This window comes from Nerophis lumbriciformis, linkage group LG22 (genome assembly GCF_033978685.3).
Source record: "Nerophis lumbriciformis linkage group LG22, RoL_Nlum_v2.1, whole genome shotgun sequence".
Classification (NCBI taxonomy): Eukaryota; Metazoa; Chordata; class Actinopteri; order Syngnathiformes; family Syngnathidae; genus Nerophis; species Nerophis lumbriciformis.
Window position 1 is genome coordinate 15,057,459 of NC_084569.2, and position 27,500 is coordinate 15,084,958.

General features: G+C 40.8%; 1 protein-coding gene across 1 annotated transcript in view; it reads left to right on the forward strand.

Moving 5' to 3' along the window:
- The window catches only part of crebbpb (CREB binding protein b), a 91,525-nt gene that overhangs the window by 44,656 nt on the left and 19,369 nt on the right, over positions 1–27,500 (forward strand). The window contains exons 3-16 of the mRNA XM_061974171.2: positions 4,433–5,013; positions 14,555–14,698; positions 14,771–15,023; positions 15,243–15,356; positions 15,886–16,137; positions 16,223–16,322; positions 16,645–16,782; positions 16,872–16,989; positions 20,235–20,406; positions 20,490–20,546; positions 20,715–20,836; positions 21,304–21,492; positions 21,575–21,940; positions 22,019–22,198. Of these exons, the coding sequence (XP_061830155.1) occupies positions 4,433–5,013; positions 14,555–14,698; positions 14,771–15,023; positions 15,243–15,356; positions 15,886–16,137; positions 16,223–16,322; positions 16,645–16,782; positions 16,872–16,989; positions 20,235–20,406; positions 20,490–20,546; positions 20,715–20,836; positions 21,304–21,492; positions 21,575–21,940; positions 22,019–22,198 (2,786 nt within the window). The remainder of the gene's footprint in view (positions 1–4,432; positions 5,014–14,554; positions 14,699–14,770; positions 15,024–15,242; positions 15,357–15,885; positions 16,138–16,222; positions 16,323–16,644; positions 16,783–16,871; positions 16,990–20,234; positions 20,407–20,489; positions 20,547–20,714; positions 20,837–21,303; positions 21,493–21,574; positions 21,941–22,018; positions 22,199–27,500) is intronic.

Sequence of the window (27,500 nt, forward strand, 5' to 3'; positions counted from 1 at the left end):
TTTTACATTACTTGTGTGTTTTGAGGTATATTATTATTTAAAAAATTATTCATGTGACAGCATTTTGTTAGTTTTATTTTGTATAGTTAATTCTTAATTAGTTAATTCTAATTATTTCTATACGACATAACTCTTAATGGATTTGTCCCTATACAGCATCTATATGTATATATAGATGTACATAACTTAAAAAAAATAATAATAAAAAAAATACGTCCCTCTATTCAAATGTAAAAATAAAGATAAAGACATCATGTAATTGGGAAAAGCTGACATGTTTGTGTTATTAATGAACAAAAAAACAAATACTTGTCATTAGATATATGGGTAATGTTTAGCAATAGCATTTATATTAGACATTGCATGTTTTCCTGTGACAGCGTGGGTTCCCTCCCGGTACTCCGGCTTCCTCCCACCTCCAAAGACATGCACCTGGGGATAGGTTGATTGGCAACACTAAATTGGCCCTAGTATGTGAATGTGAGTGTGAACGTTGTCTATCTGTGTTGGCCCTGCGACGTGCTGGTGACTTGTCCAGGGTGTACCCCGCCTCCCGCAGCTCCAGCACCCTCCGTGACCCTGAGAGGGACAAGCGGTAGAAAATGGATGGATGAATGATGGTATTGTGTTCACCTTAACACTGTTTTACCTAACAGTCAGTAATCAGGATTTTAATATTGATAACAAATTATCTTAATTATTATTTTGGCCATAATTGGCAGCCCTTGGTTAAAATATTTCAGTATATATGTTTTTTTATTTTTAGCACATTTAAAAATACCGCGATAATAATAACGATAACCATGATCATTTATAACCTTATAACCTGGAGTAAGTTAGGGTGACGCACCAACTTCTGGAACACAACAACCTGGCAGCCAGGGAAAAGTCATTTCATCAGAAACTGAACACGAGAGATTGCTAAAGGAGTTTATGGACATCAGGAAGCAAGGGGCCAACACAATCAACAGGGATGAGGGGGCATACATGCCTTCGCACACCTGCGGCGCTTTCTGTCAATTGCGCTATTGGGCGGAGAACTTTATTTCGCAGGTAAATCTACTGATAAAATGTTGGTTCCTCAGTGTTAGCGCTATGATTTTTTTCCTAATGGGGTCCCAGGGACCCCATCAAGTCATAAAAACAGGGTCCCACAGTAAACTTTTGGGGTCCCACTTTTTTGTAAGCGTTTTGAAAACAAATGGTAAACGTATGCATTATCCTGTTATCTCTCATTCTATATTGTGTTTTGGAAAAAGGTTGTCATAAACGTTAATTCATTTAAAAAAACAATACAAAAGAAAACACATTTTTATTCATATGTAAATGTATTCAGTTATAAACATTCATTCACTTTCCTCTTTCCTTCGTGGATCTAAACTTTACCGCTGCCGGTAGTTTTTTCTATATTTGTATTAAGTTGTAGGTGTATTTATTTCAGTATAAAATTGTAAAAAGTTTTTTGCTGGGGTCATGAAATGATGACAATGGTGTGCCAGGGCATACATCCATCCATCCATCCATCCATCTTCTTCCGCTTATCCGAGGTCGGTTCGCGGGGGCAGCAGCCTAAGCAGGGAAGCCCAGACTTCCCTCTCCCCAGCCACTTGGTCCAGCTCCTCCCGGGGGATCTCGAGGCGTTCCCAGGCCAGCCGGGAGACATAGTCTTCCCAACGTGTCCTGGGTCTTCCCCGCGGCCTCCTACCGGTCGGACGTGCCCTAAACACCTCCCTAGGGAGGCGTTCGGGTGGCATCCTGACCAGATGCCCGAACCACCTCATCTGGCTCCTCTCGATGTGGAGGAGCAGCGGCTTTACTTTGAGCTCCTCCCGGATGGCAGAGCTTCTCACCCTATCTCTAAGGGAGAGACCCGCCACCCGGCGGAGGAAACTCATTTCGGCCGCTTGTACCCGTGATCTTGTCCTTTCGGTCATAACCCAAAGCTCATGACCATAGGTGAGGATGGGAACGTAGATCGACCGGTAAATTGAGAGCTTTGCCTTCCGGCTCAGCTCCTTCTTCACCACAACGGATCGATACAGCGTCCGCATTACTGAAGATGCCGCACCGATCCGCCTGTCGATCTCACGATCCACTCTTCCCTCACTCGTGAACAAGACTCCGAGGTACTTGAACTCCTCCACTTGGGGCAGGGTCTCTTCCCCAACCCGAAGATGGCATTCCACCCTTTTCCGGGCGAGAACCATGGACTCGGACTTGGAGGTGCTGATTCTCATCCCAGTCGCTTCACACTCGGCTGCGAACCGATCCAGCGAGAGCTGAAGATCCTGGCCAGATGAAGCCATCAGGACCACATCATCTGCAAAAAGCAGAGACCTAATCTTGCAGCCACCAAACCAGATCCCCTCAACGCCTTGACTGCGCCTAGAAATTCTGTCCATAAAAGTTATGCCAGGGCATACATACATTATTTAAATCTCTAGAGTCTACATCAACTTCACATCACAAGTTTTTTTTTTTATGTATTTTTGTTTTTCTGCCCTTTTTGTCAAAGAAAAAAGTTTTGTTTTTTTAATGATAAACACAAATTATGCAAAATCTTCCACAAAAAATATTTTTCAAAGAGAAATATTTGATGTGAAGTAATCGGAGCCTTGGATAGGTCAATAATTCATAAATACATTGATTTTGATTCAATATTATGTTTTGAGCAATGACAGTTTTAAAGAAAATAAAACTGCTTTGTTTTATTAGTCAACATTACAACTTTTTCTAAATTACATTTTGCCTGTACGTTTTTTTATTCCACTTTTGTTGTTTTTTTGTTTATTTGAATAGTATTTTTAGAATGTGCCGTGGGCCTTTAAAACAGGCCGCAAAACAGGCCGCAAATGGCCTCCTGGCCACATTGATGAAAAATGTAATCTGATAAGTCTATCGATAAAAAGCAGAGCCTGGCAATATTTTTTTTTTTTTTTTTTTTTTTGTTGCCTCCACAGTCAGCATCTCTGCTTCAGTAAACAATGACTGTGATGACATCACTGTCAGCGATGCAAGTGACACTTGCTATCCTCGAACGATGTCAATACAGCGGGAGATAAACGTGAAGTTTCCATGTACTCACAAAGACTAAAACAAGTCATTTACTGGAGACATGGCACAGGATGAAGTTAAAAAGGTTGACTTTACACTCACTTTAGTGTTTACCATGAAGTCTTTCTTTTGACAGCCACTCGCGGTAAAGTTGTCCCGAGTGCAAACTGAGGCAGTATTTGTCATTGATAAAACTTTCGGCAAATCAAAATTTACGACCAATAAAAACGCAATAAAAGGGGACGGAAATTTGAGCCGGCAAATATAAACAAAACAAAACACCGGCAGAAAGCGATAATCGATAAAATAAAAAAAACAAGCAAACCGGGTGGTGTAAAAAAAATTAAATAAAAAATCCCGGCTTCCAGGAATTCGTGTCCTTTTTGATTTCAATGTGTAAAAAGACACAAAAAGTGCGTTATTTAATTTGTTTTGTATTGAAATTGCTGACTTTGTGATGTATTTTGTATTTGTGGTTGTGTTTTTTGTCTGACAGTAATGGTGTCGTGCTAAACTTGACCAGTCGAGGGTGACATGTGTAGTGATAAGTCACATACAATGTTTGGTGTGTGAATGTTGTGTAGTTTATATATGTGTAAATATTTATAGTTTATTGTGTGTATATGTTAACAATAAACCTATTTTATTCAAAATACACAATGAACATTATACTTTTTTGTTTATTTTAAGTTTACATTTTCAGTCTTACAAACCTAAATGAAGGAAGAAGTGTAAAGAAATAAAACCGAGGAAGGAAAATAATTCAAAAGAAGGAACATCAATCCTCAACAAAAACTAGAGCTTCCTTTTATTCATATTGTTAACTAGCTGCACACGCTGGAAACGAGTAGCGATGGCAGAATAATGAATTAACAGTGCAGTGTGAAAGCCGATGTGTTTACTTTGCACTTACGTAAACACAGTCTCAAAGAAATATAACCTGAGGAGGCACTTTCTGACGAAACATCCACACTTAGACGTCCGGCCCCTGAGCCCTTGGGCTCTCGAAATTGCGGCCTTCTTCATGATGTAGTAGTTGAATAGCCCTACCTTAAGGCTTTCATTCAAGACGCTCTAACTGGCGTGTATCATCGCCATGCCCTCGGGCGAGCATTATTCGGCAACATGTACAGTATTTGAAATTCATTGACGCGATATGAATCTTGGCTCCAAACATGGCATTGGGAAATCTGTCTTCTGATAATGTTTCTGCTGATGTGGAACAGATGGCCCGAGAAACTGGTTAAAGACATGGATTACCTGACTCCTTAACTGTGCTGAAGCTATGTTTGTCATATATAACACTTCCATTTACAGCCTGTTCCAAAAATACCAAATTGTTGAATCTTAATATTTTTCTCTCCATGCTTTTTTGTAGATCTTGTGTCCCTTTTTGACCTGGAAAATGACCTTCCAGATGAGCTCATCCCAAACGGCGACCTCTCTCAGATGGGAATGTCCTCCAACGGTGGCACAGGTGGAGGAGGGACCCCAAATCTCAATTCCATCGTCTCGGACGCTGCCGCCAAACACATACAACTGTCGGAGCTTCTGCGACCAGGTAGCTCCATCAACTCTGCCAGTCCACAACAGGGAGGCATGATTGGAGTCCTTGGTAAAAGTCCACTGGGGCAAGGTTCTCCAAATCATCAGTCTCCCCAGGCCCAGAAATTAGGCTTAGGTACAGGACAAGGCAACGGAGGCGCAGGCATGGGCTACAATCAGGCCCTGTTGAACAGTGCACAGGGTCACGGAGTCCTGGGCCCAAGTGGACAGGTGATGAATGGCGCTCTGGGACCAGCAGGCCGAGGGAGACATGGCATGCAGTACCAGAGCCAAGGTATGCCGGTAGGAGCGGGCGTTGGAGGAAGCGTGCTGGCTGAGACACTCACGCAAGGAGGGTCACAGTTGGGTGGACATAACACATTGACTGCTCAGCAAGCTGGACACATGAATAAGGTGAGGTCCAAATTAATACCACATTCAGGACTTTAAACCTTGACTGACATGTTTGCATATACTGTATGGTATGGATGTGAATCCTAAAACAACTCAAAATCAAATTAAATTCAGATTCTTGGGTTGGCAATTATACTCAGGACCAATTTTCGATTCAACGCAGATTTTCCATTCTAATCGAATCTTGCAATATATTAGGTATAAAAATTATAATAAAACCAGTTACAGTTTACAACCGCTCCTATTGGATGCTGTTGATGACAGGATTGCTTTAAAAAAAATTATTTAGAAATTGATTCTTGAAAATGTTGAATCGTCTCAGAGTCTTAATAAATAAGAATAGCGATTTGGATGTGAATCAAATTGTTTTCCAGCACCCCTAATATGCGATACAACTTTGAGAGTGAGTGACTGAAAAATAGGCCTAATCTGGCTCTCTCTGAGAGTCTCGACTCACCTTTTTTGCTCCCATGGTTTAGTCTTTATAAAATGTAGAATTTTCCTTTTTTCTCCTTTTATGACCCTATTCCCTATTTCTCCTTGTCTACGATATGTTTCTTTCGCTCCTCTTAGTCTTAGATAATAGAGCTGTAAATCAAGTTTAGAGGGGTTGGTTAGGGTGTAGCTGGTGTGGGGGATGCAATAGAAAACGGGACAAGTAGAAGAAGAGAAATGGGGGTTATTCCAAGAGAAATCCAAACAGCAGAGTCTCAATGCCATCCTCTAGCTTGACAGCTTTTCACACAATAAATGGAGCTCATTAAGCCTGGAGGACCCCGGTATAAGATGAAGTGAAAGTCATGCTCTGGCGTGAATGGGAGTGAGACATCAGGCAAGCTCTGTGTGCTCTGGAGGGGGAGGGGCAAGCTGCAACCCAGTGCTCTGCTCAGCTGTCAAGCAAACTCGTCCTTCCCCCTCTATGTCCCCTCCCACATCCCTGTTTTCTAGGCTGGCCTTGCTCATTCCGCTGGGGCAGTGCGGACAGTGGGCATAAGGTGTGGGAATAAATACTGTGTAGTCTCAAAATCAGAATGGTAATTGTATGCCATGTACTTAGCTTTTGAGGGTCTACGTCAGTCATTAAAAAGTCTTAAATACATATTGCGGTTTTTACGCCTTAAAAAGCCAAATAGTTTCGAATGTTTGGAATTTTTGAAAGGGGATCTGCATTTTTTTTGGACTTATGCCTATCGTTCACAATCATTATGAAAGACATGACAGATTAATTTTTTTTTAATCCATTCTAAATATTAAATAAATGCGATCACAGGTCTGCTTACAATGGAGCCTATAGGAGCCGTTCAATTCTGCCTACAGAGCCCTGAAAAAAACATCCAAGCACCTCCATTAGGGTTTTATATACATGATGTAAGTATGTATGTAATGTAGTAAGACATGCACCTGGGATAGGTTGATTGGCAACACTAAATTAGCCCTAGTGTGTGAACGTGAGTGTGAATGTTGTCTGTCTATCTGTTTTGGGCCTGCGATGAGGTGGCGACTTGTCCAGGGTGCACCCCGCCTTCCGCCCATCTGCAGCTGGGATTGGCTCCAGCACCCCCCGTGACCCCGTAAGAGACAAGCAGTAGAAAATAGATGGATGGACGGACGGATTTACGTATTTTGATCAAACGCATCACGTTTTTTTTCCTTCATCACTGATTTCTGCTCACTGCAGACTTTGAGAGCCAACAAACATAATAAAACATCACTTACTGTATAAAGTCCGCTGTCATTAGGATGCCGACTGTATAATGTATAAATATTACCATTTAGATGAAAAATGTCTCATCTTCGCAAAGAAACAGTGTTGCGGGATGGGGGGCGCCGGGGTGTTGGGGGACAAGTGCTTTTCGTGTCGTCCTCGCCAGTTCCAGGTCTGAAGCGGCTGTCAAAGTGTCCCAACTTGTCAGATTATATTCTCAGCCATCTATTTTTCAGTTGAGATGCATGATTTGTGATCTACAATCAACTTGCAGGGAAGCAAGGAGCAGCAGACCACTCGATGATGTAAACATAGGCACACCTGGAAGTGATCATGGCGTCGCTCTAAATAGTTTGTCTGCGTTAGCGCTTATAATAACAATATCACTAATATTTGGTTAATATTCAAGTCACAAAATGTAAATTGAGTATTGTTAGCTCTTTTTGAATGGTTACTTATCAGATTTTATGGGCGGAATAGTGGAGCTCCATCCATCCATCCATCCGTCGTCATGTCTTTCATAATGTTTGTGGCAATTTGTTTTTTTTAAAGTGCGGTTTTTCTTTAAATTTGATATGGGGCTGTACCTGTGAAATGTTTTCCTCCGTATTTTTGCTTTTGTTAACCGCAATTTTAATAGAGGTAGCGTAACAAAGCAAAATGTAAGTGACTGCTGGCTGAGAATGGCTCAATATGGTTTCCAAAGGACCCCTCGGGATTGTAGATTCCTAATTAAGCCTTAGCTTGACGCTCCTCTACTTTCTCCTGCTCCGCTTGCTGCGGCAACAACAAACAAAACTCCAGACGCTCCTCTTCGTTTTGTATCGTTTACTTAATAATTCAAAAACGTAAAACAATAACGATGTGGGAACAAATGAATGGCAAAATGAAGCGAGTGTTTTACAGTAAAAAAGAGTTAGAAAAAGTAAGAGTAAGAAAAAGTAAGAGTGAGGTCAAAAAACTGTGTGGCTCAATTCCCCCGCACCTGACTGCCATTACCCATAATGCACTGTGTCCAAAAACCAACCTACCACACAGATCCTTCCGCCATATATGCAATCAAACAGTTACGTCATCAAATTATTTAGACAAATGTAATAATTACAAATAAAGTGTACCTTATGATTATTCTAAGCATGCAAATAAAGTAAATAGTCCCATTTTGGCGGAATAAACAAAAAGCACCTTCCATAAAATGTAAATGAACTTAAAGGGGAACATTATCACAATTTCAGAATGGTTAAAACCATTAAAAATCAGTTCCCAGTGGCTTATTATATTTTTCGAAGATTTTTTCAAAATTTTACCCATCACGCAATATCCCTAAAAAAAGCTTCAAAGTGCCTGATTTTAACCATCGTTATAAACACCCGTCCATTTTCCTGTGACGTCACATAGTGAAGCCAACACAAACAAACATGGCGGAAAGAACAGCAAGCTATAGCGGCATTAGCTCGGATTCAGACTCGGATTTCAGCGGCTTAAGCGATTCAACAGATTACGAATGTATTGAAACGGATGGTTGTAGTGTGGAGGCAGGTAGCGAAAACGAAATTGAAGAAGAAACTGAAGCTATTGAGCCATATCGGTTTGAACCGTATGCAAGCGAAACCGACGAAAACGACACGACAGCCAGCGACACGGGAGAAAGCGAGGACAAATTTGGCGATCGCCTTCTAACCAACGATTGGTATGTGTTTGTTTGGCATTAAAGGAAACTAACAACTATGAACTAGGTTTACAGCATATGAAATACATTTGGCAACAACATGCACTTTGAGAGTGCAGACAGCCCAATTTTCATCAATTAATATATTCTGTAGACATACCCTCATCCGCACTCTTTTCCTGAAAGCTGATCTGTCCAGTTTTGGAGTTGATGTCAGCAGGCCAGGGAAGCTAGGGTCGATAGGGGGTTTAGCTCGCTCGTCTGCGGTAACAAACTGCCGCCATTGCTTGCCGTGCTACGGAGGACCTTTGTACCTGAATTGCTCACACACTCCCGCAGATTCAATGGGGGTCTGGCGGCAGATTTCTTTGATTTTATCGTTGGAAATGCATCTGCTTTGAGTGTCGCAGGATATCCACACATTCTTGCCATCTCTGTCGTAGCATAGCTTTCGTCGGTAAAGTGTGCGGAACAAACGTCCAATTTCTTGCCACTTTCGCATCTTTGGGGCCACTGGTGCAGCTTGAATCCGTTCCTGTTCGTGTTGTTACACCCTCTGACAACACACCGACGAGGCATGATGTCTCCAAGGTACGGAAAACAGTCGAAAAAACGGAAAATAACAGAGCTGATTTGTCTCGGTGTTTGAGAAAATGTCGGATTGCTTCCCGATGTGACGCCACGTTGTGACGTCATCGCTCCGAGAGCGAATATTAGAAAGGCGTTTAATTCGCCAAAATTCACCCATTTAGCGTTCGGAAATCGGTTAAAAAAATATATGGTCTTTTTTCTGCAACATCAAGGTATATATTGACGCTTACATAGGTCTGGTGATAATGTTCCCCTTTAAACAGCATTTAGGCTCCTACATTACCGGCCCCTAATTGTTATCAAAGTCCTTGAAACAATTACTTAAACATGTTAACACAAATTCAAGGTGCCTAAATAGCCTTTCTGAAGTAAGGCTATTATATTCTTATAAGCTGTGGAAACACAGCTTATAAGAGCAAAAGAGCCTCATATTCATATTTTCACCAACTGTGTGAACCACATACCAAAATTGTTTTGTGCTGAATTCTGTGAATCAAACCGTTGGAGATGTAACAATAAACAGTATTTGTAATTACTGTGATAAAACTCCCTCTCATAGTTTAATGCAGGCTTTTTTCACACATCTTGGCGGTTTAAAGAGCGACTGCTTCAGTGATCGTTCTTCACTGTGCTTCTCTCTCATTCGACATGATATCATCTTACATACCTGGTGTAAATTATTCTACCACCGTCAGCTGCTTTTTAGCTGGAGTTTTTTTGTTGTACTGAAGGCTTCGGTTTCAGATGCTGGAATAAGTTTGTTGTGCTGGTACCTTTTTTAAACAAACAATACTGCGTGCTGTCATTTGTTCCATGCCTGTTGCTGAAAAACCAAAGTACCGTATTTATCGAACTATAAGGCGCACTTAAAATCCTTTCATTTTCTCAAAAATCGACAGTGCACCTTATAACCCGGTGCGCCTAATGTACGGAATAGTTCTGGTTGCGCTTACTGACTTCGAAACAATTTTATTTGGTACATGGTGTAATAAGTGTGACCAGTAGATGCTAGTCACACATAAGAGACATGTGTAGACTGCAATATGACGCCAGTAAACAACACCAAAACTTAAAATGTTCCATTGAAAATAAAGAACATTACACACGGCACTCAAAAATCTGTCAAAATGTTTTAGTATGACTTTGAAGCCGCACAGCTTGGTGGATTGTCGGCCCATTACGGCTACCGTAGTCAGAGATACAAGTATTACTATGGTGTGTGTATAAGGACCGCAAAATGGCACCCATTAGCAGACATATTATCTGGTGTTTTGTTTCACAATATTATGCAAAACCAACTTTTCTTACCTTCTGGTACCTGCTGATGTGTATTTGAGATCTGCACAAGTCCTGAAAATTTGCGCATGTCCGCCACTGTAGTCCGTGCCGATGCCGTAGTCGATAAGCTTCTTCTTTTTCACTATCTTCTTGTTACGGGGCATTCACCCTCTGCTGTTGCCATTTCTAATATAAAGTAGCGTAAAGATTATATCTCGCTATGGAAGCGCTAAAAACTACCAGTGTAGTGGGTCTACATAATTCACCCACAGAACTTTAGTTATTAGAGTTCCGGTCGGACGGTTTTTCACGGGACACATTTCTGGCGTTGTTGTTGTTTCCGGATGAGGAGATGCTGCGTTATTGATTGAAGTAAAGTGTCAATGTCATTAAAACAGTTAGCTCCATCTTTTGACACTTCTTCCACACCCGTCCTTGCACGCTACACCGCTACATCAAAGATGACGGGGAGAAGACGGTGCCAAAGGTGAGCCACATAAATAAGAGCGCCCACAAAACGGCGCATCCTGAAGCGACTGTCAGAAAGCGACTTGAAGATGATCTGTAAAACATAATCTATGCAACATTTTGACCAAGGAACCACCATTACATGTTATGTAGACCACAGGGAAATGTTTTAAATTTAGAAAAAAATCATAATATGACCCCTTTAATGAGCCTTATAATCCGGTGGGCCTTTTGTATGAAAAAAGACCTTAATAGACCTGCTTGTCGGCAGCGCGCCTTATAATCTGGTGCACCCTTTGATCCAGAAAATACGGGTAATGACAACAATTTTCATTTCTTTGGAACAAACGTTTCGTTAGGGTTAGCATTAGCCATGATTTTCTAGGTGTGTGAATTTCTGCTAAGAAAGTAAGGGGGAGAATGGATGCTACGGAAGCTCTTTGGGGCAAAAAGTAGGCCGGGGTAAGAGGAGAAAAAATAGATTTGTGTTTTTTTTCTTTTTCCCTCGAATTCTTCCGATGGTTAATTCCTTTAAGCCATGCTGGCACAGACCAGTCAGGTCGTGGGTCTCGTCCGAGAGGAGCTAGCTGGACTCTGCTTCGCTCTGCTAGCTTGCTACCACAGCTCTGTCCCAAGAGCGAACAAGTCCAATCTGTGATCTAAGAAGCACCAAAAATCATGCAGGGGTAGTATTCCAATAAAGCAATTAAGAGTGTCCGTAATCCAAAATCGAGGTCAATAATCCAGAAAAATATGTTCTACAAAAAGCACATATAGCAGCTTGACGGTGTGACAGGAAACAGGACGTTTTTGTTATTTTCTAAACCATCTGCAAGAAAAAACTTGAATTTATTGGTAAAATCAATGTATCGCCCAGGCCTAAAACACCTTTTTTTTTTTTTTTTACATTTAAAACACTTTCTTGTGGTCTACAATCACATGTAATGATGGTTATTTGGTCAAAATTTTTGCATAGAATATGTATTACAGAATATTTTTTAAGCCGTTTTCTGACCGTCTCTTCGGGATGCGCCGTTTTGTGGGTGGTCCTATTTATGTGCCGCCATTTCGATTTTTCCCTGTCAGCCATGTTATAGTTTTTAGCGCTTTCATATGAAGTCTACCGACTAGAACTAGTGTTGTCCCAATAGCAATAATTTGGTACTGGTACAAAAATGTATATCGATACTACAAAAAAAGGCAAAATTGGCTTTATTTTAACCGAAAATCTCACAATAAATTAAACATGTTTCCTATTACACTCAAAGAACAATTTTAGATGGTTAAAATAAAAGTTAAAAGGCATTAAACACATTGGGCTTTTCTTGTTGCACTCAAAGAACAATTTACAATGTTATATATTACATATAGTCTGCCATAATCAATGATTAGGTTAGAATAGAATAAAAAGCTTTATTGATATTATATTAAATGCTTCATGATTTATGGTTGCCACTCCTAGTCTGTGTTTTAAGAATAATACAGTTATTAGTAAATACTAAAAACTAAACTATGGATACAAGTACACAAATAAGCCATGGAGCAGGTAAAACACACATTGTTGAAGATAAAACACAAATTGTAGGAATTTGTTACAAAATTCAGTCATTTCACTTGCATTAGTTGACGCTAATTTGGCGGTTTGAACTCCGCTAATATTTAGCATCAAGCCAAGCAGCTGTGCCTGTCTACCTATCCCCATGTGCACAACAGGGGAGCTGGTTAACTTATGAGAGTAGCAATGTGTGTAAGTAAAGAGAACGTGTGCACTGTGCACTGCGCAGTAGAGTGATGGACGTTTCCTGTTGTCCTGCACAACTAATAACAAAGCAATTGTCACAAATCGGCGGCCTCGTCATTTTGACCTGAAAGCGGAGCTTAGCAGAAGGGTGTTACATCGGCCCTGGGGGGAACGTCTTCGACTATGGTCTGCATAGGAGCCGAACAGTAGGAAAGGTGGAACAACTTTATCCTTACATGTCACTCTTTATAACTCCTTGTGCAGATCTGAATGCTTATTATTTAAATGTTTACCTAAGTTTTAAGCAAAGGTGGTAATACTAATCGCCACGTTTTCGATGCATGTTTTAAAGCAGCACTCGCAGAGCGGCGCCTCCCTGTTTAAAGTGTCACCTTCATCGTTAGTTTTGAAGCCCAAATACCTCCCAGATTGCCCTTCACGCACCCTCTTTATGAACCAGTAGAATTGCTGTTTTGCTCTGTAGTCACTGCCGCACAGCAGATTGTTGATGGAAAAAAACGGTGCAGATATTTTTCAAAAGCAGTATAATACCGTTTTCAATTCATTAGTACCGCAGTACTTCATTAGTACCGGTATACCGTACAACCCTGGTTCAAACTATATGCTACTCTGTATTAGAAATGGCAACAACGGAGGATGCATTTGCATGTACGAGCCATTTTGCGCCACAACAAGAGAATAAGGAAAAAGAAGGAACTTATTGACTAGAGCGTCAGACTATAAATGGCGGATTCGCGCAAAGAACTTCGGGTACATTTTTACCATATATGGAGATATATTTGATGTCACAGGGCAGAAAACGTCACAGGACAGAACACATTTTAAATGACTGGTTTGGAGGAAGTATAAAGGAAGGCAAAATTATTTTATACATATATCCGTAATGACTCCACAGCTTGTTTTCACATTTTTGAGACTTATCGGGATCCCAAATACACAAAATCAGGAACCATCAGGTAAGAAAAGTTGGTTTTGCGTCATAGGTTCCCTTTAACGTATTTCCCAATTAGGAAACGTCATACCCCAATTTAAACTTCAGTTCAGTTTATTTTGAACATGCGTACAATACAATGTAATGCATCACATATTTCTAGTTGTTTCATTACAGCATGTCCGAAAAGGTAGGAAGAAGCAGCGCTTATTTAATCATAGCCCTTTTCATATCGTAGCAGTTTTATCTAATTTCTTTGTCTGTTGTTAACAGAACATGGATTAAATTTATAAAAACATACCATAAGTAAATCAACAAATATTAAATACATAAATAATCATCATCATTTATTTTTTTTTGTTAAAGGTTCAAGATATTTATCATAATTGTTCTCTTTTGTACTTTGTGAACACTTGTAATTTGAACGGTCTCTTAAACTGAATCATATTAGTCTTTTGTTTAATTTCATTGCTTAATCTAGTCCATAATTTAATTCCACACACTTAGCTAAATGTTTTAAGTGTTGTACATGTATAAACTTGTATGAACATATTACCGTCTAAACTACTAAGATACAGTATGTATATGTCTTTGCACAAAGTAATCCATCGATACTCGACAGCGTTGAGTTGAAACAGACAGAGGTGTCTTCAACTAGAAGTGAAGTTGCGTGACGTCACAACTGAAAGTACAGTGATCACCCAATTTCCATTTACAAATTAAAATGCAAGTAGATAAACATATTCAAACATGCAAATAAAAATAATATGATTCTACTGAAGCCAGAACAATATTTAATGTTTCCTATATTATGTCTATTTTTTTTAATTGATAAAAACAAAAACTTGGTGAAAAGATTTTAGTGTGTGCCAGTACTTTTTGAGCCAATTCAACAACAATAATGATAATCGTGATTGTTTTGGTTACAATGATAGCGATATGAAATGTTTATATTGGTACATCCTACAACCAGTGAACTGCAATCAAAACATTACCTTTTTATACCAGAACACGACACGAGGACATAACTGAGAATGTCCAAAATCAGAACATTCATACATCTCAGTAATTAACTGATGGTATCTTGCAAGATACACAAATGTTCTGACCTGCCTTTGTTCCATCTTTCTGTACTAGATGGGTATGTCAGGGGCTCCTTTTGGACAGCAGTATGGTCCAACAGGGGTCAGCGCCCAACAACTCCAGAACAAGTCGGCCCTTTCCAACAATCTGCCTCAATTCCCATCTGAAGTAAAAGGAGGTGGGAGTGTTTCAAACATGGTGAGTGTCACCAAGATGTGGAAATGTATTTTGGCATCGATGACAAATGACCGCAACTTCACTATGTTGCAGTCTCAGATGCCGCAGCAGGTAGCGTCTGTGGGCATGGTCCCTGTGGCCGGCAGTGTATCCACCGGTCCAACGGCCGATCCTGAGAAGCGCAAACTCATTCAGCAGCAGCTGGTCCTGCTGCTCCATGCACATAAGTGCCAGCGGCGGGAGCAGGCCAACGGCGAAGTGGGGGCCTGCGCTCTACCCCACTGTCGCACCATGAAGAACGTCCTCAACCACATGACCCACTGCCAGGCTGGCAAGTCCTGCCTGGGTGAGTATGTTTAGTGTACGGCAGTTTGTTTGTGTTCTTTGCTGATTGTTTTACATGTAGACGTTTACATGTTGCACACATCTGTTTGGCATAAGGATCTTGGTGTACCTCTCGTCATCACCATAAGATTGCTGAAGTCTGTCCTCACTGAATCAATGCACATTTCAGTCATTCACCTAATTGTATGCTTATGCCTCCTTTTTATTTCTTCTCCCACAGTGGCCCACTGTGCGTCATCCAGACAGATCATCTCCCATTGGAAGAACTGCACACGGCACGACTGTCCTGTGTGCTTACCATTGAAAAATGCAAGTGACAAGAGAAATCAGCATCGTGAGTGCAGTTTATTTAAATATATATATGTGGAGCTCAAAGGTCTGTTTAACTCTAAAGAGCGGCTTGTTTTTTTGGGTTGGAAAACTACGTCGGCGTCAAGTTGGGTGTATTATATGAGGTGGTGCCACCTGCAGGTTGTAAAGTGCTGAGGTTGTAAGTGCTGGAACTGAGGGAGGATTCCTCAAGAAAGGCTGGGCCTGTAATGGGACACCCAGGGGAGGAGCTGTGTTGCTCTGCTATCAGTGGGGGCAGGGACTCTGGACCGGGCTACTTTCTGATAGGTCAAAAGACCCTGTGACGGATTTAAATCCCCCACAGAGGCAGCATGCTCCCTGTCAGCAAGCAACACAGCGGGAAGCTGTGTTCACAGACGCGACAAATAAAAAGTGCTGAATTTAAGAATGTGTTGGGGGAAGAAAAAAAAGTTTTGTATCAGAAAAATACACAGAATCAAAACTGGCTTTGTTGTGTGATTTAATTCAATATTTCCTTAACCCACTAATTATTTTTTCCTGTACTCCTAAAGCCCTGCTAGGTTCCCCTGGTGCCAACCTGCATAGCGCAATCAACACTGTGGTGGCAGGCCAGCCCAGTACACCGACCATCAACAGTGCTGCCACACATATAGACCCCAGCTCCATGAAGAGAGCCTATGCTGCTCTTGGTCTCCCCTATGGCAACCAGTCCCCTGCTCAGGTTCAGGGCCAGACCCAGGGCCAGGGTCCTTCCCTACAAAACCCCCAGGGGCTCCAACAGCTACGTAATATGAACCCTCTAGGTACAGAACAAATAGTAAACACATAGTTATACATTATTTTTCTTGTCAGCTTTGTTAATTATTCCTGTCTCTGAATGATTATCAGGCACTAATCAGATCACCCAGATGGCAGCAGGCATGGGTGTCCCCTCTTCAGACCAGACTGGCTTGCACAGTGGCGACTCTTTGCCCTCCACACTCAACAAGTGAGCATTTCGAGTTTTAGCCTGTTAATTATTTCTTAAAATCCAGTCTTGTTTTCTGGGTTTGGATTCATATTGTGATAAATATAAATTACTGTTGCCTCGTCCAAGATGCTTTTGATGAAATTAATGACCATTCCTTCTGGATTTTCTACTGAGTTTGGTAAATTCAGTCAAAATGATAACGCTTAAATGCAGTCTGTCCAGATATCTCTTTTTTTATATTCAATTAAATCTTATGTATTCGAGTAATCTACGGAAACCATGTGTGCAAATGAATTAAAAAATATATGTAATATAGCTATACCCTTCTTTTGTCATACAGTCAGTTGTTGCCAGATGGATCATTGGCAGGAGCTATGGGAAACCTGCCCGCTGCCACCCCTCTCTCTGCTTCGGGAGTTAGGAAATCCTGGCATGAACACGTCACTCAGGACTTGCGCACCCACCTAGTGCACAAACTGTACGTTGGAGTAAAAAGATCATAGACATATATTTCTATGCCATATGAGTATGTGACAAATTCTTTGTTTTCCCTACCTGATTACCCAGAGTACAAGCCATATTTCCCACACCAGACCCTGCAGCACTAAAGGACCGGAGAATGGATAACCTTGTAGCGTATGCACGCAAGGTTGAGGGTGACATGTATGAGTCGGCGAACAGCAGGGTAAATAAAACCTGTCCATTCATTCTCTTTTGTACAGTTAAACTAGTACTTCTCAAATAGTGGAGGCTTGTGACACATGCTTTATCCGCTTCAGAAGTTTTGCGCTACAAAACGTGCTTATTGTAGCCATTAATCCTGACTTCCTCATTTTCATGAAGAGAAACATGGCGCAAATTGTTTAATTTTTTCATGTTTTGTTGGATCAAGGATTTTAAAAAGTGTTTTTACATATTGTGCTGCTGAGTTTATGTGGAATTCATTATTATTTATTATGTTTAATTTAATTTTTCAGTATCAAATGGTCTAAGTCGGTCAAAAAATGTTTGTACCGTATTTTCTGAAATATAAAGCGCATCGGTATATAAACCGCACCCGCTTAACTTTAGAACCCCGCCTCATATTATCAATCAATCAATCAGTCTAAGTTTACCTACAAACCCCGTTTCCATATGAGTTGGGAAATTGTGTTAGATGTAAATATAAACGGAATAAAATTATTTGCAAATCATTATCAACCCATATTCAGTTGAATATGCTACAAAGACAACATATTTGATGTTCAAACTGATTAACATTTTTTTTTTTGCAAATCATTAACTTTAGAATTTGATGCCAGCAACACGTGACAAAGAAGTTGGGAAAGGTGGCAATAAATACTGATAAAGTTGAGTAATGCTCATCAAACACTTATTCGGAACATCTCACAGGTGTGCAGGCTAATTGGGAACAGGTGGGTGCCATGATTGGGTATAAAAATAGCTTCCCAAAAAAGGCTCAGTCTTTCACAAGAAAGGATGGGGCGAGGTACACCCCTTTGTCCACAACTGCGTGAGCAAATAGTCAAACAGTTTAAGAACAACATTTCTCAAAGTGCAATTACAAGAAATTTAGGGATTTCAACATCTACGGTCCATTATATCATCAAAAGGTTCAGAGAGTCTGGAGAAATCACTCCACGTAAGCGGCATGGCCGGAAACCAACATTGAATGACCGTGACCTTCGATCCCTCAGACGGCACTGTATCAAAAACAGACATCAATCTCTAAAGGATATCACCACATGGGCTCAGGAACACTTCAGAAAACCACTTTCACTAAATACAGTTCGTCGCTACATCTGTAAGTGCAAGTTAAAGCTCTACTATGCAAAGCGAAAGCCATTTATCAACAACATCCAGAAACGCCGCCGGCTTCTCTGGGCCCGAGATCATCTAAGATGGACTGATGCAAAGTGGAAAAGTGTTCTGTGGTCTGACGAGTCCACATTTCAAATTGTTTTTGGAAATATTCGACATCGTGTCATCCGGACCAAAGGGGAAGCGAACCATCCCGACTGTTATCGACGCAAGTTCAAAAGCCAGCATCTGTGATGGTATGGGGGTGCATTAGTGCCCAAGGCATGGGTAACTTACACATCTGTGAAGGCACCATTAAGGCTGAAAGGTACATACAGGTTTTGGAACAACATATGCTGCCATCTAAGCGCCTTCTTTTTCATGGACGCCCCTGCTTATTTCAGCAAGACAATGCCAAGCCACATTCAGCATGTGTTACAACAGCGTGGCTTCTTAAAAAAAGAGTGCGGGTACTTTCCTGGCCTGCCTGCAGTCCAGACCTGTCTCCCATCAAAAATGTGTGACGCATTATGAAGCCTAAAATACGACAGCGGAGACCCCGGACTGTTGAACGACTGAAGCTCTACATAAAACAAGAATGGGAAAGAATTCCACTTTCAAAGCTTCAACAATTAGTTTCCTCAGTTCCCAATCGTTTATTGAATGTTGTTAAAAGAAAAGGTGATGTAACACAGTGGTGAACATGCCCTTTCCCAACTACTTTGGCACGTGTTGCAGCCATGAAATTCTAAGTTAATTATTATTTGCAAAAAAAAAAACAAAGTTTATGAGTTTGAACATCAAATATCTTGTCTTTGTAGTCCATGCAATTGAATATGGGTTGAAAAGGATTTGCAAATCATTGTATTCCGTTTATATTAACATCTAACACAATTTCCCAACTCATGTGGAAACGGGGTTTGTATATAGCTCTTAATCACAAATGTCTCGGCTCAGATCCAATATCAGGGCAAGAAAAAAACTCAACCCACTTTGAGTGACCTGTGCAATGGATGCTAGTGGATACGGTTAATAATGTGAGAGTCCAGTGCATAGTGGAGCCAGCAGGAGATCCTCACTGGACTCTAAACCGCAGATATATACGTAGTGAAATGAGTAATTTTCACAGAAATATATTTATAAATGTTAATTTACATAACTTAATTGTTTCCAAACTGTGTCTGTAACACGGCAACCAATCGAACAAAACAGACATAGTCATGGACCCACTAGCTGCGAAAGCTGGCTCTCCAATCAGCTAAACAGACTCAATAACTCCACGGTGACATCTTGGTGAATTTACTGAGGAATTTGTCTAACTGGAACAATAAAAAAAGAATGCTTTTGTAATTTAATAATGCTAATACAGACACTCGTAAATGTGTTAGTATATTAGCCAATGCTAACGTTGCTAGCTTCATTACATTAGGATAGCACGTCCAAATATGCATGAAAACACTCCCACACACATCACACATGTAACTGTTTAGTAAGTAAGAATTGTTTTAGTTATACTGTTAAACTTACAAACTTTGCAAATACTTTGTCTTTCATGACCGCTTGTATATGATTAACAAATAAATGCTTGACTTAACTTAGAGACTTAGACTTCCTTTTATTGTCATTCAAATTTGAACTTTACTGTACAGATAAGACCGAAATTTCGTTGCATTTAGACACTCCACTCAAGTCTTTCTCGTTTCCCTTTTAAGGCGTCATTATGTGGCAACACAGATTCCTTCTGCTGCGTCTTTTTCTAGCAAGCAGGTGTTTAGTGAAGCGTACAAAGCAAGTTATGATGCATACAGCCACAGTGCCATTATGATTTGTTTGAGTCAAGGCGAAATGGAAGCACAAAATCTGCATAAATAAATATATAAGAAACATTGTCTTTTTTTTTGTTGATGACTAAATCAGTGCTCATATGCCAACACTTAATGTAGATCGCAGAGGAAGAAGTGTTGTACAGGCTTCATTACAAACGATACTGAAAAAACCTGGTATGGTTAACATTTTTGCATGTTGTTATCAACTTGGTATCGATACTTTTGACAATCCTCGTTAGAGGAGATCATTTAAATTGTCATGCAGTCATGTGAAAAATGTTTTCCCTTTTTTTTCTGTGACAAGGATGAGTATTACCACTTCCTGGCAGAGAAGATCTACAAGATCCAGAAGGAACTTGAGGAGAAGAGGCGCTCGCGGCTCCAACAGCCAAGCATGGTGGGCAACGCTGGGCCGCAGCAGTCGCCGATGAGTCAGACCAACCCGATGGGCCCAGGACAGCCTGTCCGACCTCCCAGTTAGTAGCTAACATCTCTAGCTGGTGGTTGTTTTACTTTGGCTGTTAAATAAACGATTAATTAGCATTTTATTCCGCCTCAGATGGACCTATGCCTATGCCAAACATGCCAAATCAAATGATGAACCGTATGCCCCAAGGTATGTGCGTACTCTAGAACAATCGTCTTCTTTTGGAGTTTGTAAATGCACTATTAAATTAATACATCCAGCGAAATTCAGATTTTATAGTAAACTGGTTTATTACCTGTGCAAATCTATTCAGTAAGAACTGTGAAGTATAATAAACAAATGTGTGTATTCCTACAGGAATCAATCAGTACAACCCAATGGCGATGCAGAATGCGCAGATGTCACAGACACCATTGGGGGCGCGGGCTCCCTCACCCATGAACCATCCGCAGCAGTTAAACATAAACTCTGTTCCATCGGTGAGCTCTATCTCCTCTCTGTCTTTTTGATTAATGTTAACAATTAAAAATGATAAGCTTTTCTTAAACAGGTTAGGTTGTCTTGGAGTAAACACAGTGCTATGTAGGGCTGCAACTAACAACTAATTTGATAATCGATTAATCTGTCGATTATTACTTCGATTAATAATCGGATAAAACAGACAAACTACATTTCTATCCTTTCCAGTATTTTATTGAAAAAAACAGCATACTTGCACCATACTGGCACCATACTTATTTTGATTGTTTCTCAGCTGTTTGTAAATGTTGCAGTTTATAAAAAATTAAAAAAAGTAGCCTCTGCGCATGCGCATAGCATAGATCCAACGAATCGATGACTAAGTTAATCGCCAACTATTTTTTATAATTGATTTAATCGATTAGTTGTTGCAGCCCTAGCGCTATGCGAATTAGATATTTATGTATGTCGCCTTTTCACTTCCTAGATGGCCATGTCCCCTTCAAGGATGCAGCAAAATCAAGGAATGATGGGGAATCATGCTAATAGCATGGTTCCTCAGTCGGCCAACCAGAGTCAGTTCTTACCACAGGGGCAGTTCCCTGCAGCCACTGGAGGAGCCATGAATGTGAACGTCAGCATGGGTCAGTCGGTACCGCAAGGTGCTGGCACACCGGTGAGATGCTTTGCTATTTTAAATTGTATTTGTTCTTCTGTGTTTTTCTTTTACTTACAGTTTGCTCTTGTTTTTCCGGCAGCCACAGAATTCCAACCTCCCTCTAAATGCGCTCGGCAACCTTAGCTCACAATTGCCCTGTGGCCCTGCAACCCAGCCAAGTTTAGGCAGCACAAATCCTCCCAACCCTTCCACCAGCCTGCAAATGCAGCAGCAACACCATCCCCCTGGGCAGGGCCCCGTACAGACCCAGCCCTCCACACCTGTGTCCACTGGCGGGCCATCCTCCAATCAATCCCACATACCAGGCAGCCTCCCTCGTCCACCCTCTGCCATGAGCACGGCATCAGACCCTTCCCAGCCGCTCACACCCCTGCAACCCCAGCCTGACACATCCAACCCACCACAGCAGCCCACCTCAGTGCCGGCACAGCATCCCAGCACACCAGTGAGTTGAACATTTTTATTTCAACTAAGCTAAATGATTCTGTGTATGATCATGATGCACTTTTTTTTTACCCTCAAGATGTCACAGGCTGCTGCTAGCATTGACAACAGAGTGCCTACCCCGGCCTCTGTGGCCGAACTTAACTCTCAGCAAACCATGCCTGACATGACTGCCACTGACGTCAAGGTCAAGTCTGAAGTAAAGGGCGAAGATGATGACAGCAATTCTGGAAACAAGGATATCAATATAAAACAAGAGGTATATAGTACATTGCCTATCTATGTTAATAACTGTAAAAAGGAAACTTGCCTTTTGGCATCTGCCTCTTCTTGACTATAACAAAATACTCAGGGCCTGATCTGCTAAAGGTTTGCATTAGAGATGTCCGATAATGGCTTTTTTGCCGATATCCGATATTCCGATATTGTCCAACTCTTAATTACCGATTTCGATATCAACCGATACCGATATATACAGTCGTGGATTTAACACATTATTATGCCTAATTTTGTTGTGATGCCCCGCTGAATGCATTAAACAATGTAACAAGGTTTACCAAAATAAATCAACTCAAGTTATGGAAAAAAATGCCAACATGGCACTGCCATATTTATTATTGAAGTCACAAAGTGCATTATTTTTTTTAACATGCCTCAAAACAGCAGCTTGGAATTTGGGACATGCTCTCCCTGAGAAAGGTTGAGATGGGCGGGGTTAAGGGTGTGGGGGAGGTGTATATTGTAGTGTCCCGGAAAAGTTAGTGCTGCAAGGGGTTCTGGGTATTTGTTCTGTTGTGTTACGGTGCGGATGTTCTTCTGAAATGTGTTTGTCATTCTTGTTTGGTGTGGGTTCACAGTGTGGCGCATATTTGTAACAGTGTTAAAGTTGTTTATACGGCCACCCTCCGTGTGACCTGTATGGCTGTTGACCAAGTATGACTTGCGTTCACTTGTATGTGTGAAAAGCCGTAGATATTATGTGATTGGGCCGGCACGCAAAAGCAGTGCCTTCAAGGTTTATTGGCGCTCTGTACTTCTCCCTACGTCCGTGTACCACTCCGTACAGCAGCGTTTTAAAAAGTCATACATTTTACTTTTTGAAACCGATACCGATAATTTCTGATATTGCATTTTAAAGCATTTATCGGCCGATAATATCGACAGTCCGATATTATCGAACATCTCTAGTTTGCATGTAATAAAACATTCGCAAACATGCAAAGCTGAATTACTAAGCTTGTGCACAGAGGATTGCGTCTCTTAAATGAGCAAAATAGAGTGCACAATCCATTCAGTTTGTCTTGTCTTCATGACTATGCAAATTATATACTGATTATCAGAATGCCCACAGCGCTAGGAGGAGAAGATGCAAATATAATCATTTAGCGCTTGCAATGTGATTTATTAAGACTGAAACTGTTCTGTGGCCGCTGTATTGCGTCTTTATTTAGCTCGTTTGAAATGTGTGCGCAAACTGGCACAGTTACGCACACGTGGCTGTGAGAAATGAGGTGCTCGTGCTGCAAAGACAGACTATGGACAGAGAATCCTCTGTCCTACCGGTATATCTCAGCATATTTGGACTGTCAAATATAAAAAATAATAGACATATCAGCCACTCAGCAATATAATTTTATAACTGCTGGGTGACTGAAGGGGCTGATTAAAAAAAAAAATTCAACTGATTCATTGTGTGCTATTAGTTTTTTAATATAGTATATATATTAATATCTCTTATAAAATAAGACAAACATTTTAACACACATTTTTTGCATTTATTTCGACTCACTATCACAACAACGGCGCCATCCAGAGCGCACCTATGGATCACACTTCTACAGTACTGTATTTGCCAAGAAAAGGTGGTGTGTTCTGCATATTCCACAACATAATGAAACGACACAGGGTTCCCCAAACTTTTTTACTTGAGGGCCACATTGGGTTAAAATAATTTGGGTCGGGGCTATCTGTCTGTCTGACTGTCTGTCTGAATCTATATGTATATTCCTATATATACAGTCATGGCCAAACATATTGGCAACCCTGCATTTCTGTCAGATAATGCACCTATTCTCCCAGAAAATTGTTGAAATTACAAATGCTTTGGTATTCACTTGTTTATTTCTTTTGTTTGCATTGGAACAACACAAAACACCTACCCAAAAAAGCCAAATCTGATATTTTACGCAGAACTCCCAAAATGGACTGGACTAAATTACTGGCACTTTTTCAAATTTGTGAGAAATAGTTGTATTTTAAGCATGTGATGCTCCTTTAATTTGTAATTAAACTCACCTGTAGCAAGTAACATGTGCTGGCAATATAGAAATCACAATTGCAGCCAGTTAAAATGGAGAAAAGTTGACTTAAACTTTGTGTTGTGTGTACCACACTGAGCATGGAGGGAAAAAAAAAGAAGAGCAAAGAACTCTCAGAAGATTTGAGAACCAAGATTGTGGAAAAGCATGGACAATCTCAAGGCTACAAGTCCATCTCCAGAGGTCTAAATGTTCCTGTGTCTACTGTGTGCAATGTCATCAAGAAGTTTAAAGCCCATGGCACTGTAGCTAACCTCCCTGGATGTGGACTAAAGATAAAAATTGATGAAAGACTGCAACGAAGGATTGTTAGAATTGTGGATAAATAACCTATATTCAATTCAAGCTGACCTGTAGACACAGGGTACAACAGTGTCAGCTCACACTATCCGTCGCCATCTCAATGCAAAGGGATGCTATGGTAGGAGACCCAGGAGGACCCAGGTGCTGACACATAGACACAAAAAAGCAAGACTGGAGTTTGCAAAAACTTACCTGAGGAAGCCAAAATTTTTCTGGGAGAACGTCCTGTGGACAGATGAGACTAAAGTGGAGCTTTTTGGTAAAGCACATCATCACACTGTTTACAGAAAACAAAATGAGGTCTTCAAAGAAAAGAACACCATACCTACAGTCAAACATGGTGAAGGTTCACTGATGTTTTGAGGTTGCTTTGCTGCTTCTGGTACCAGATGCCTTGATCGTGTGCATGGCATCATGAAATCTGAGGACGACCTAAGAATTTTGGGGCAAAATGTAGGGCCCAGTGTCAGAAATCTGGGTCTGCGTCAGAGGTCATGGGTCTTCCAGCAGGACGACGACCCAAAGCATACTTCAAAAAGCACACAAAAATGGCTTAAGACAAAGGGCTGGAGAGTTCTGAAGTGGCCATCAATGAGTCCAGATCTGAATCCTATAGAACATCTGTGGAGAGATCTAAAAAACACATTTGGGAGAAGGCACCCTTCAAATCTGAGAGACCTGAAGCAGTTTGCAAAAGAAGAGTGGTCCAAAATTCCAGTAGCAAGGTGTAAGAAACTAATTGATGGTTACAGGAAGTGATTGATTTCAGGTATTTTTTCCAAAGGGTGTGCTGCCAAATAATAAGTTGAGGGTGCCAATAATTTTGTCCAGTCCATTTTTGGATTTCTGTGTAAAATAATGTCAGATGTGTTTTTTGTTGTTGTTGTTGTTCCAATGCAAACAAAAGAAGTAAACATGTGAATGCCAAAGCATTTGTAATTTCAACAATTTTCTGGGAGAAGTGGTGCATTATCTGACAGAAAAGCAGGGGTGCCAATATTTTTGGCCATGACTGTATATGTGTGGATCTCTCTCTCTCGCTCTCGCTCTCTCTCTCAATTTTACACACAATTTAATTTTTTACATTTTTTTTTTTACCTGCTGGCCGGATTGTGGACGCTGGCAGTCTGAATGTGACCCGCGGTCCGTATTTTGGGCACCAATGTGTTAGACTGTTTGATCATATGGTGTAATGAATGTGGGGGGAAATAAGTCTTTCTTTGGGCATAGCCGGTTGTACTCGCTAAATCCTCATTTAAAAAGGGCGGTCTGCACCACTTTTGCACTTGCTACCGATTGCGGACACAATCTTAGATCACCTGCAACACGCCCACTAATGAGCAGTGTTGGGTTAGTTACTGAAAACCAGTAACTAGTTACAGTTACTAGTTACTTTATTTCAAAAGTAACTCAGTTACTAACTCCGTTACTTACACCAAAAAGTAATGCGTTACTGTGAAAAGTAACTATTTAGTTACTTATTTTTTTCTCCTTTTTTTTAAGGCTCCCATTAATGCCCTTTTAGCCTTTGTTTCAGTACTGTTATTGCACTGGAGAATAATACAATGTGTTGATCAACTTGACATGCATTTGCATCACTGAACTCTGCTAAGCAATGTGGTCTACATACAACACACAAAGACAAAGATATGTTTCAAAGGGCCAATTTATTTCAGGCCACAACAAATTGACAAAACTATTTGAAAAAGCTGCAACATAACATACATAAGTAACAAACCGCATAATAACAACATAGCTGTAAAGCTGGCTTCACCCAAGGAAGGCACACATGACATACACAAAGCCTAATCAGGCATTTTTTCTCTCTCAAGGAATTGTGAAATAAAATCATGTATTCAGGAGATCAACACTGTAGTGAAGCCCAGAAGACTCTACACATTTCCCCAGTTTTAGTTTAGAGAAAATGAAAGATTGGCCTGGCCCACTAGCATCCCTCTTTATGTTTGTGAACTTTATAGTCTATACATTTAGAGTGATGTGATAATCAAACACTCTAGAAGTCTAGAATGAAATAGTATATAAGAGAATTGACAGTGTGTACCTTCAATGATGAGCAGAGGCAGAGTTTGGAGTGTTTTCTTTAGCTCGCTTTCCATGTTTATGTACTCACTGTCCAGGTACTTGGAACATGTTTTCTGTGCCATTTGTTGTTTGACGCCGGTATCATGCTATTTAGCTGCCAGAAAACGGGTGACTCCACTGTAGAAATAGCCTACATGTCTTCTAGCACATACGCTGCAATGGCTCTATCAATGTTGTCCTGGCTAGCATTGCCTCCGTTAAAATCCTTAGGTGGAGGTGAAGTGGCATCGGAGTCTGTGTCTCTCTTTACTAGCTTCGTCAAAGCATGTTGCTTATGTGGCGTGGCGAAGTTGGGAGAGTGGCCGTGCCAGCAATCTGAGGGTTACTGGTTCAATCCCCACCTTCTACCATTCTAGTCACGTCCGTTGTGTCCTTGAGCAAGACACTTCACCCTTGCTCCTGATGGGTCCTGGTTAGTGCCTTGCATGGCAGCTCCCGCCATCAGTGTGTGAATGTGTGTGTGAATGAGTGAATGTGGAAATAGTGTCAAAGCGCTTTGAGTTCCTGAAAAAGGTAGAAAAGCTATACAAGTATAACCCATTTACATTTATGTAGCTGTTTCAGCAGATTTGAATTGCTGTTTTGGGCAGTATTCCCGGGTGCGGTCACGGTTGCTACTCACTGCTCCCCTCACCTCCCAGGGGGTGATCAAGGGTGATGGGTCAAATGCAGAGAATAATTTCACCACACCTAGTGTGTGTGTGAGACAATCATTGTCACTTTAACTTTAAGTAGATGGGATCTTTGATCCAAGACACAACTTACATTTGACTAAAATGTTATTTTCTTTGTGCTCGACAAAAGAAAAGTAGTGACAATGTATCCATGTTAAGAACC